Raw genomic sequence first — 12,801 nt, 5'->3', positions numbered from 1 at the left:
ATCACCCGGGTCCTTGTTAAAAATACCAGCTCCCTGGCTCCACTCCTGAGGTCTGGACTGTGGCCCCGGAACCTGAATATTTCCCAGGCATCCAGGTGATTCTTCTGATCAGGGAAGTGTGGGTCTCACTGCCCCACAGGGAGGGGACCCTTCAGAGGTGGGGAGAGGCTGACATTTGGGCCACTAATTATTGACCCTGCTTCAGAGAGGACGTGAAGGAAAAGCCTCCCTAGGAGAGAAGCTTGCGGACCACCTCACTGAGAACAAACAATAAGAGAAGAGCCAGGCTTTCAGTGGGCTTGATTTCTTTATTTATAAACCAGTCTTCCAACCTTTCTGAACTTCTTAACACAAATTCATCTCAAGTTGTACAATCTGTTATCCTGACAAGCTGGGAATGACAAATCCTACTTTACATCTTTTTTTTTTTTTTTTTTTCTATTTTACATCTTTGAATGTTGCTTCCAATCACTCTAATTAACCTTGAGAGCTAGAAACATCATGGCAGGGGGAGGGGGAGGGGGGGTGTGACTGCAATTTTTTAAAAAAAGTTAGTTTTACTTTTAGAAGCCTTTAAATCTCTTCCAGAAGGAAAGAGTATAAAGTTACCCCTTAGAACAGATCATACTAAGATTGTACTGTTGTGTGGCAAATTTGCTCCTTTATTTTTTAAAATCAGTTCATCCAAGTCCTTTCTTCCTTGGTAACCAAAATAGCACAAGATTAATCAAAGAGCAAAAGTGTAATATAGATGCCTCTGTAATCCTGTGCAGCTTTCACACAACTCTTAATTGGGAGTGTGTGAATATATATATTATATATTCTGAGAATGTGTTGTGTACAGACACACACACACACACACACACACACACACACACACACAGAATGCTATAATGGTCTAAAATAGCAGAGTTTTTGTAGTCCAGCATTTATACTACATAATAACATTCTAACACACTGCCATGCTTTAAATGACAGCAAAGGCAAAATTTTCACTAATTATACATTTTAGGGCAGCAACTCTGTGCAGGTCTTATGGTGTTTGAGGACATTTTTGATATATATAAACCTTTCAATGTGGTCTGATTTAAGTGAGGCTTATGGATTTAAAAAAAAAAAAAAAAACCTTCTGATCCTCACTTACCGATCCGCATTTCTCTCAGCATTTTAGAATGACAAAGATAGACCCTGTGGAAATGGTGGATTCTTTATCCCATCCCAGTTCTGGATGGAGATGCCACACAACCAAACCAAAGGGTGGGTTGAAGGCCCACCACTTAAGATTAGTAAATGTTTTGGACAAGAAGGATCCAGTTGCCATGGGCAGACAGGGGCATGTTGATGCAGTGGGCTTCGTAGGCTGAATACATTCAGTGTTTATGCCGTGAACCATTTATTTTAAAAATTAAATTAAAATTCTTACTCTTAAGAAGCCACAGTTTGCTTGCTTTGTTGGGTTGTTAGGGGCAGCTTGATTCCCTCCATATTCCATGTCTATGTTCATGCATGTGGCTCATTTCATGGACAAAGCCCGAGTTCAGGTGTGCTTGGCTGACCACAGTATGGCAGCCCCAGGATCACTAAGCTCCCAGCAGCTACCCAACGTGAGTGTTTACAATTTTAAACATAAATCCACATCCTGGAATCCTAATGTAGAGTATTATGTTAACACACAACAACAAGTTATCAGAGACCTGTAACATTCATGGAGTATATAATAACATGGATATTAGTTATTGAGTCTTCTAAGTTTTGCAACCTAATGTGAGTGAACAAACATCTGACATCTCGGAGTCTTACTATAATTCTGCACTAAACTTATAAAGACTGTGAAACTGAATAAAGGAACATACACAACTGCGAGGAGTTATTACTGTACAAAATACAACTAAATGAGTATTTTCCATATGTGTGATTCCATTGATGGGAATTACAGATATAAAATAAATGGCCTGGCGTCTGTTCTGGTGCTTCTCTTAGTAATAGCAACAGCAATTATCACAAAGAATTCCACCATGTAGGGGCATTATGACTATAACATAAGTAGGTAAAAACCCAAGAGGCAGAAATACATTACAAATGGCATTATAACACATATTTGTCTTGCCATTAAAAGTTAAAGTCTTCCAGAACTTTTCCACATATGACTTAATTCATCAATAAATGTGATTTAGAAAACATTTAAAATATTTTTGGCCCCAGTTTTAGAGATGTTATACATGAAATCTAAATTGACTCTTTTTTTTTTAATGGGTGTTTCCACTTTATCTTTTAAATATGGATAATATCTTCCACATTGCTCAGACTTCACTTAGCCAGTTTCTGCTGACTCCGTTGATTTTACGGTTTTGTAAGAGAAGCCAAGTGCAGAGCCCTGATCCAGCATCCTCTGCGAGGCCGCCTCAGGTGAGTTCTGCCTCGGGTGTCCAACAGGGTGGCCTGACCCACTGAGAAGAAGCCAGCCCCAGATTCACCAAGAAGTCTGGGTGAAATTCTGCACCTTGCATGCATTTCTGTCAGCATCAACTCTGGCATTCACAATGAAAAGCATCATGAACAGGAAAAGAAATCAGGGCTGAAGGAGAAGGAGAACTGGGTCTAATCGGTGGAAAAGAACAAAATGGGCGTTTCTTTCCTGAGGCACCTACTTCATGCGACACTTCCCAAGGGAAAACTCCCCGAGGGCCGCAGCATTGAAGGATTCTTACATTTTCTTCAGGAGGAAAGGTTTGAAAAAGTGGACCTTTGCGAGGAAATACTGCAGACTTCCAAGTTGGTGAAAGAACTTCCAGCGTCGCTTGGATACTCCGGGTAGGAGGAACTGGAGGAGATGATATTTTTGAGCCTCTGGAGGGCAATGATTAAAAGTAGAAGCAGGAAGGCTAACAGGCTGAGGAATATGGACACATAGATATAGACATTTGACAGGTGGCCTGAGGACGGGTCCACCGATGTGGACAGGGATGTGGGAAATAGCTCGAGGAAAGTTCCATTCTCCATACTCCCCGAGAATACAGATGAAGAGTCAGGTTCAGACATCTTTATGGAAGGTCAAAGAATGCACAGTATATGAAAAGTCAGTTTCACACAGGGGTCAACAGGGACAGAATCAGCATTCTTTTTGTCATGCTAGCATCAGCAAACATTGAGGGTGGTTAAATCAGTACAACAAAACTCGGTTTCCAAGCAAAGGCAGCAGGGTATCAGGTGTCCATCACTGCAAAAACAAAGACAAAAAACCCAAAACAACTGAGTGCATTATTCAGAAAAAATTACTTTTGAATCTCACTTCCAGTTTTCACTTCAGCAAAGGCTTAATTATAAAATCCACCGGGGAGGGAAAAGAATGAAATAATTTCCCCAGGAACAAGTAATGTTTCTGTCTTTATATTACAAATGATGATATAAAAATGCACTTTTATTTGATCTCCACAGTACCCTAGGTGCCAGGTTTCTCCAAGGAACTAAAAATGAAATAAAAAGGAAAATATATTTCTGATACGTTCCATCTGCTGAGATTTCAACAGATGCTCCAAGTGCATGCTCTGAGAATAGGACCCCAAAAGTTAGCTCCAAACCTTCCTCCTCCAGAAAATGAATTCCCTGCACTCTCCAGCCCACTAGCATAATTCCAGACCAGTATTTCCTTCTAGTACGCTTTGGAGAATCACTGCACATGTAAGTTTGCTTTTCATAATTTGCTAATTTGTTTATAAAAATATATCTTCTTGAGCTTTGGGGCCATTTCTACATATTTCTTTTCTTTTCAGTCTACCTCTGTACTTTGTTCTGCATATTTTAGGCATTCAGTAAAAAACCTTTAGATTAACTTAGAAGAATAAAGGTTGGATTTCCTCTGAATGGTAGAAAGAGTACTAGCTTTGCTGTCAGGAGACTTAAGTTTGAGGCCTGAATTCTCCTTTATCTTTGGGAAGTTGGGCAAATTGCCTACATTTTCTGAGCTTCACTATTCTCATCTGTAAAATGGTATATAGTACCTGCCCCATTCCCTCACCGTGTTACGCAGGGATCAAGATAATAGACAGGGAAGCACTTTGTAAATTGTTAAGATTGGGCCAAAATGAGTTTACTGTGTGTGTGGGTTGTGTGTGTGTGTGTTTGTGTGTGTGTGTGTGGTGTGTGTTTGGTGTGTGTTGTGTGTGTGTGTGTGTGTGAATGGGTGCAGAGAAAGAAATGCTCTTGGCCATGTTCCCCCTCCTTACAGTGTCCCTGTGAGGAACACTGGAAACAAAGTGGACTGAATCAGGCAGGTAGCCCTGGGGCAGAGCATGATTCTGCAGGCTCCAGGCGTGGGTGCGGGTGCCATGTGCCTCTGACACCCTCGCGTCCATGACTGGGGAAGTCATAGCCAGCTTTTGCCTAGTTTGTGCGGGGGTGAGGGAAGCAGCCTGAGGAAGAATGATCCCTCCCGATGGATGACTGTCTTTCCCCAAATCCAGAAAAGATGCTCTTCCTAGCTCTTTATGGCATTAGATCATTTTGTTGTAAATTTCCAATTTCCTTGCATCAGATGTAGGGAAACGCTAATGTGAAAATATCCACTGTGCCCTGGCTTTCCCTTTCCCTAACCTCTGCCCTGCATTTTACCTTGAAAACTTGCCTTTCCCTTCCGTTCCCCAAATCTAATTAAGTGGCTGATTCCTTGAGGGGCTGACAGTGGCCGCTGTGGCTGTGGCTGAGTGGCACTTATGATCCCTGGGAAGGAGGGGACCCTTCTGAGAGGGCTGCCCTGCCGGCAGTCAAGCAGGCTAATCATCTTAGTGACTCCTCAGAGGAGGCCACGGGCAGTTTTAGTACTTCCTAAAATAATTTGACTCCTACTCCTCATTAAACTTTACCTGGTGATTTTAATTCCACTAGGCTGCTACAGGCTCCTAACAATCCTTAAAAAGAGAGAGAGAGAGAATCACAGGGGGACTGCACATGTGTTACAGTGAGCTGGCAATACCTTGTCTTATACAGCACATAAATGCTCTAGCCACTCATCTTTAGGGAAAACAGCAGCATCTCAGAGACAGCGTGATGTATAGGCAAGAAAACTAGGAAAGACTCTCATGGGCTGAGTCAAAAGAAATCTTCAAGATGTTTTGGTAAGACCTCCTAAGTCTAGCTGAGGAAACTGAGAACAAAGAAGCTGATCGATTTGACAAAAGAAATGTATCTAATTAGAAGATAAGCCAGGACTTTCAGCTCTGCCCATCCTCACCCTTTATACCATCCGGTCTCAATTTTCCTATCGTTTGGTAGTAATGATTTTACGTCGTCTTTTTCTGGAATGGGCAAGAAGGTAGGGGCTGTGCATTTTATGTTGTTCCTCACACAAACTAGTTTGTAAGGGAGGTAGAGCAGGAATTATTATTCCCATTTTGCAGATGAGGAAACTGATCAGCAAAGAAATTGTGATTTACTCAGGGTTCACAGCTAGTCAGTGACAGAGGAGTGACAAGAACCCATGCCTGAACAGCGTTCTTAGTTTCCTCAAATGTTGTAGGAAGAGAAAATGATGAGACTCAGGTAATTAGTTCCCAGCTGCCACTTATTTTGAACAAGCTCACAGTTCAGTCTTGATATTTCAGTTTTCCCATTTGTCCAATGATACCTTTCCTACCTCTCCACGAGATCCTAAGTTAGGATGTGATACCGTGTCCAAAATCATACTTCGAAAATGATAAAAGGCCATCCAAGTAAAGGGCCGGTAGACAGTTATTTCTCAATGCCTAGAAAGACTAGAGGAACTTCCAGGTCTCTGCTAGTCCAATAATTCTGACACGTGCAGGTCATCGATTCAGCTGGAATTGGCTGATTTTTCTAAAAGCACCTTCACTAAACAGAACTGTATCATTTTCTGGAGGTGAGGTTGGAGGCACAGATAATGTCACTGGCAATTCAACGGCAGGGCTCACAACTGGCTGCCAGACCACTTGCTAAAACAAAGGTATCTCTTTACAGTGTAAATATTCCAAGAGTACTTTTCACATCCTGAAGATCACCTTCTTTCAGACAAAAGCCCACTGTGAGCCTCAAGTGTCTATGGAATAGTTTATAGCAAATGAGGTTAAGATTTGGGGAAAGCATCTGATCTTCCAAGTGACATTGGAAGATGGTAGAAATGAACAGATGAAACCTTGTGTCCTTATTTGACATTTCACAATTAAGTATCTTCTCTAAACATCCTACCCCCAATACTTTAGATTTAATATTACTTCCAGAATACTTCTTAATTTAAAATGACAGATATACGAATTTCGTTTCACTCTTCTACTCTGAAACAACAGAGCATATGCAGTGTTAGAAATCATTTTAATTTGATGACATTAGTTCTCATTTTCTTATAGATGTTTTAAAAATTGATAAATCTTCTTTCTCTCTGGTGAATGTTTTGACAGTCTATGTATAATGCTGAGGATGATCCAAATTGTATGTGTTTGTAAGGGAGGTAGAGCAGGAATTATTATGGGACAGTGTGAATGAGGCCCAAGACGGTACTGTGGAAACAAAATCAAACAAGTGTGTTTCAAGATGCTGCTTTTTGGGCTGTTTCTCCCAAACAGATTGAGTTCAAAGGAAAGAAGAAAGCGACTTCATCTTAAATGCATAGCCTTGACCTATCTAGGGGCAGTGACAGCAGACTCTCATTTCAGGTGGCACCTAAAGCCATGTGGGGATTGTGATGCTTTTTTTCTGAGCCATTCTCAGAAAGTGATTTTTGAGAAAGGAAAATGAGACAGTGAGATCACAATATTATAAATGAAGATCTGTGGAGATGTTTAAGTTCATGGTCAGCCAGCTTTCCCTTTGTCTCTTGGAATAAAGAACTGTGCTGAAAAGAAATCTACAAAAGGCAGTCACCTCCTGAAGTGAGCAAGGACTGACTGTAATCTCACCATGAGCCCAGCGGGGTGGGGAGATGGAGGGACCGCACGGATAAGTCAGACCTTGGCAAGGGGGTGGGTCTCTGCTTCCATGTCACTCAGCGCCCGGCCACTGTGACTCCTCTGAAAGAATGGAAGCTTTCCTTCCCATGGGGTGATTAGGGCTGTAAAGTTTTGGAGGAACAAAGCATACTCTCTGGTGTGTACCTTGCTGCTTGGTAAAAGGAAGAAGAGCTGACAGGTCCTCAACTCTGTGTTCTCTCACCTAAGCATCGCCAGACCCCTGGCCGCCAGCCTGCGGGCAGAGCCTCTGCCAGGGCCTTGACTTCTACAATGCAACGTGTATAAAACTCTGCCTATAGTCAACCTCAAATCTGTCACAGCAATCTCTTGAGTTTCTGACCTTTATTTAAATACATTTCTATGTGAATAACAACTCTCTGAAAGGTTTTTTTTGTTGTGGAAAACTGGGACAAGCTGCTTTGTTCCCTTGCAGACATTATTCAAAGAGTCCCCTAGATGTTATGATGTCAAATCAACATTTCATCCTTATCAAGCCCTGCTGTGTCATTCTCCAAAAGGTGCTCTCCCAAACCATTAGCAACGATTTGATAAAGTATTAACGTGATACGGTAAAGGCTTTTTCTGGTCTACAAATGTAAAATTTAATAGTATAATGTAATGAATAGTTTTAGATGATACACTGGGTTTCTTTCTCTGTAGAATACAGAAACTACCATCTCCAGAATGTAGAAGGGAAATTGTCACATCTGAGCACAGCTGTTTTTAGTTCTACTTAGAAAACAGCATGTTTATACAAGACCTTGTTAAATGTTAAATGTTTTATACAAGACCGTGAGCTTTCCTTTACAATTTGCATGATTATCTTTTCCCTTAACACTTTCTCTTTGCCTAGTGGCCTTTTCGGTGGTGCTAGGTGAGAGAAGACTGGTGCTGACAATGCAGACTAGCCACTCACCCTTCTCTAAATGTAAACCTTGACTTGCAGTCAATGGCAGCACTTACCCCAGGCTTGCAATAAGGAAAATAGAGTTTATTATCTTACTACTAAGCTTATTCAGAGCTGATTAAGTCCATCCATGTATTCGCCTATTTGAGAACTGCTCCTACTTAATCAATACAATGCTTTGAGAGAAGAATTTTGTGTGAAAATGAGTAGAATCTCACTGTGATTCCCTGTATCAGTGCAATAAAAAACAAAAGCAAGTAAAGAAAAAAGACTGAGTCTATCTGCTATCTCATAGAGTTCGAGAACCATCTCATGAAAAGAAGTGTGGAGAGATGAAGATTCTGAATAAGCCCTGGAATTCATGGTCTAGACTGGACAATGGCAGCCAAAAAAATTAAAAAGAACAGTCCTTTATCTGGGGTTCAAAAGAATGATCAGAAAATGTAATCAGAACTTTTTTATGGCACTTTGGTGAAAATTAAAGAAATGTCAGAGTAACAGCTTGGTATCTGTAATTTACATTAAAAGTCAATCTCTAGGGTAGGTCCTTAGGTGGCTTTGGATTCAGTCCAATCTCTTATTATCTCTCTTTACCTTGGTGATGACTTTTATCTCTCTGGATTAGCCTCGGGCTCAGCAAAATAATTAAATTATACTATATTCAGAATACTTTTCTGTTAGACTAATTATTTTGCCCTAATTTTTAAAAGTTAGTTATCCACATAAGGTATAATCCACAAACATTCAGAATATACATTTCTTGACATGCAAAACAGTGTAGATTGAGTAAAGCTACAAAAAAAAAACACACACACACACACACAAGAAAGTATTTCAGAAGGGAATTAGAATGTAACTGTTTTGACCATCTATCTTTATATAGCCTAAAAAGTAATTATATTGATAGATATGACTTCCCTTGCATTTATATAGCAGTATTTTCCTGGGGAAATCAAACTATTATTCTTAATAAATTTTTGCTGTATCTAAATTTCTTGTGAAGATTTTATGTCCAAATCACTGCCTTAGTAAGAATAATTATTTTAAAATGATACTCCCTTAGAAAAAGAGTTTAAGTGGATAATTTTCTGGATAAAAAGGTCAAATATAAAACCAGTTCTAGGCATAGTATTTTTCATGATTCTTTTATTATGTCTAGAAAAGACCAAGGAGGGCTGTGTCCTGCGCTCTGGGGAAACTGGACCCATCTTGGGTAACACACTTAGTCTAAATCAAAATGAGAAAAGTGGCAACTTAAAGGATGAAGGAAGCATGAACTGGTTAAGAAGTAGCAAAACAATGAAAGTCATTTTTAGGGAGCAGGAGAAAAGGCTATTGGCTAAACACTTGATTTAGAGAAAAAAACAAACAGCCAAAGAAATAATGACATGAAGATCATAGGCAAGGTTGAAATGAATCAGTGTGAAGAAAGATGGTTAAGAAGAAAGATCAACCTTTCAAGATGTTACAGCATTTTTAATGAGGACTTTTGGGTTCAGTTCGCTCCCTCCACTCAGCTCAGATCATTTCTAATATTTTAGAAGAGTAGTAAGAAAAAATACTTTTTATTCTTGGAGCAGCTAGAATTGGTTAAATTATAGCATTAGTATACACAAAAGTTTGCTTATTTTTAATTATACTAGACATGTTTTTGAAATTCTCATTCAACCATGCTCTGTTTGGAGAATGGCCTTTCCTCCTTTTCCGTTGTCTTCCATTCTGTCTCCATAGTTAAAATAATTTGTATCAAATATAGTTTTTGTCCAATCAGGAAATGCTCTTAACAGTCTCCTTACAGAGTATGACAGGTGGGAAGATTTTGTTCTCGTAAACTTAATTTTGCAATTGTCATAACTCTTTTTTTGAAACCTTTATAGGTAGACCACAAGGTATCCCCAGTCTACTCTCTCATGCTCCAGAGGCCTTTGGGTGCCTCTAAAGCTGCTCTAAGGAAACAGGGAAGAGCTTGGAAATATGTGTTTTCTATAAGCATTTGATGAAGTCCACCCTAAATTTAAGCAGACTCCTCAGAAGTGGGCAGCCATGGGCCACTGGTGCCACACAGTATAAGAAGAAAATAAGAGAGCTTGTATGACTCCCAACAAATGCCACTCCTTCTTTTCTTGTTTCTACTGTTACCTCCCTCTTTAAATACATATTCCTCTGTTTGTGGCTAATTGTCACCACTGATCCCTCTTTCTCTGAATTCCTCACTCCATCTCCCTTCATCTCCCACTGGCATCCAGATTAATGTGTTCAGTGAAAACCTTTCTGTTTGTGTATGTTTCTGTAAATGTCTATTGTTTTGTGTACGTTCTCTTATAAATATTCATTTGTCTTGTAAATTTTCAACATAAGAACGGATCTATAGTAAATGTTTCATTCACTCCATAACTTAAGCCCCAAACTTAATTTCCACTTAAAATATCTTGAGAATTGAGGCATATGGAAGAGAGGAACATAAATTATCTAATATGTCCACTTCTCTAATTTTGCACTTAAGAATATGCCAAAAACTAATAACCGTTCTCTATCTATAAAATAACATGTACAGGTACAATTTGGAAAAAACAAGTGATGACATAGGTTGTCTAAAAAGAACTTCAGTGTTAGCAAACTAATGAAACAGGCCACTATTTATATTTCTCTATTGACAACTATAATCATGTATTTGTTTAAACTAAGATGCATTGTAGCCTATTCCTTAGAAATGGATTGGAATATGACAAGTACGTATAAGTGTTTTAAGTCTTGCATTTCCCAGCGGGGACTCAAGCTCATGGAGTCATCTACATGATGACATTTTTAACCAAGGCATAGTGTTTACTTGAAATAATGAACCATCGTCCCTCATAATACAACTACAAATAGAACCTTAGTTGATTACATAGTGTGTACATTGCCCATCCCTTCTGGATATTAGCCCAGTGCTTAGCATAATTCGTACATATGAATTTTGCTAAATAACTTCTCTCATTCTTCCATGGCTGGTAGTCAACATATGATGATGCTTTCCACAATGAAATGGATATTTAAAAAGAATAATGCTTAGTAATTGGCAGCTTAGGCAGGCTAAGTTCTGGTTACATACAGTTTTGGCCATATTACATTATTTAGTAGTCAGCTGAATAATCAGAGAAGAAAAAGTAGGATGCAGATTTCAAGATTTATCCTCTAATGTGATGAAAGATCCTTGGACCAATTAAAAGAAAAAACAACATTGTTATAAAGGACATTATTAGGATAACAGGGGAAATCTGGACATAGACTGTACATTGTATAATTGCATTATATCAATACTAAATTTCCTAAGTGTGATATAGGAGAATGTTCTTGTTATTAGGAAGTACATGTTCAAAGTATGTAATTATAAAGTGTCACAGTTTCAGCAGCTAACCCTCAAATGGTTCAGCCAAAATAAAAAAATAAGTACACATACAGAAAGAAAGAAAGGATGATAAAGCAAATGTGTTAAAATGTTAACAACTGACTAGTCTAGTTAAAGGATGTATAGGTGTCCATTGTTATTATTCTTGCAACTTTTCAGTAGGATTGGAGTTTTTCAACATACGACTCGGGGAAAAATGATTTATCCCCGAGGATATTAAGAACTATGCTTAGTATAATATGTAGTAAGTCAGCCAAAATGTCTGAAGCTTCTAAAGAAATACACTGATTAAGCTTGATTCTTCAATGGGCATTGGAGAAGTTCAAATATTTGCTGCTACCATCTTGCCCACTAATCCACAGGTACAGGAGGTGAAGCATCAGAGAATGAGTTAGAGGAAGTTTAATATGTCCAAGGGAACTGGATCCATGGTGGTGGGAGATGCTGCCTGAAGACCGGGAATGGTGACAGGCCAGCCAGCCTTGCTCATGACTTCACTCTGCCACCATCCACTGGTCTGAATCTCAATCTGGGTCTCCAGGATCATGGGATCCAGTTATGTTCATCTTACATCATCAGTCATCTTCAGATGAGGTCAAGGATATCTTTCTTGCAGTTTAAATACCCAGTCAAAGGGAGGGGCTTTGGAGCCATCTTGAGTCAAGAGAGAGTAGTTTTCTTTCTTTTTAAAAAATTGAGATATAATTGACATATAACATTGTATTAGTTTGGGGTGTACAACATAATGACTTGATATTTGTATACTGCAAGACGATCACCACAATAAGTCAACATCTGCCACCATCCATAGTTACATTTTTTTCCTTGCGATGAGCACTTTTAAGATCTACTGTCTTAGCAACTTCAAATATACAATGCAGTATTATTGACTATAGTCACCATACTGTATGTTATATCCCCATGACTTATTTATTTTATAACTGGAAATTTGTACCTTTTGACCACCTTCACCCATTTCACACACACCCTACCCCCTCCAATCTGTTCTATCTATGAGCTTGATTTTTTGTTTTTGGTTTCTTTAGATTCCACGTATAAGTGAGATCGTGTGGTATTTGTCTTTCTTGGTTTGACTTATTTCACTTAGCAAAATGCCCTCAAGGTTCGAGAGAGAGTTGTCTTCTAATGAGGACTAATGTGTGGGTGGACTCTGGGGAAGCTCACTGAGATCCGCCAATAGCCAGTGAGCTCCAGGTTCCACACAGGGCCCGAGCAGCAAATAAACACAGTACAAGTGGGAGACTTGATTTAGGCAGTAAGCACCAAACAGTCTTCAAACACCAAGTTCAGCAGATTAAAGACGTCACACTCCTTACAATTCTTAAACTATCAACCACCTCTCTGACTGCCCTGGTTTGGGTGAATCCTCTAGTGTGGCAAGAGGCTAAACCCAACCACATCAACTCTCTTACAGTCCAGGGTCCAGTATCTTTTGAAATAGGAGCCAATAAACAATTTTAAGAATGAATCTAGTTGTTGCAAAGTGCAGCTGCAAATGAAAAGAAAATATGTAGCATTGATGTTAACAG

The 12,801-nt window shown here is 39.3% G+C and overlaps 1 protein-coding gene across 2 annotated transcripts in view; it reads right to left on the bottom strand.

Annotated features, from left to right (window-relative positions):
* Positions 1 to 288: 288 nt before the first annotated feature.
* The window catches only part of SERTM1 (serine rich and transmembrane domain containing 1), a 30,438-nt gene continuing 17,925 nt past the window's right edge, over positions 289 to 12,801 (bottom strand). Inside the window, exon 3 of one of the 2 annotated variants that reach the window (XM_082365748.1) lies at positions 289 to 3,217. In XM_082365748.1, the coding sequence (XP_082221874.1) occupies positions 2,716 to 3,039 (324 nt within the window). In that variant the 5' untranslated portion in view covers positions 3,040 to 3,217 and the 3' untranslated portion in view covers positions 289 to 2,715. Of the gene's footprint in view, positions 11,934 to 12,801 lie in introns of both variants that reach the window. The other variant, XR_014236962.1, reaches the window with a different exon arrangement.

The sequence above is a fragment of the Balaenoptera borealis genome (genome assembly GCF_965194805.1).
Source record: "Balaenoptera borealis genome assembly, chromosome: 18".
NCBI lineage: Eukaryota > Metazoa > Chordata > Mammalia > Artiodactyla > Balaenopteridae > Balaenoptera > Balaenoptera borealis.
The sequence above is the reverse complement of the archived record's forward strand: the minus strand, read 5'-3'. Positions and strand labels throughout refer to the sequence as shown.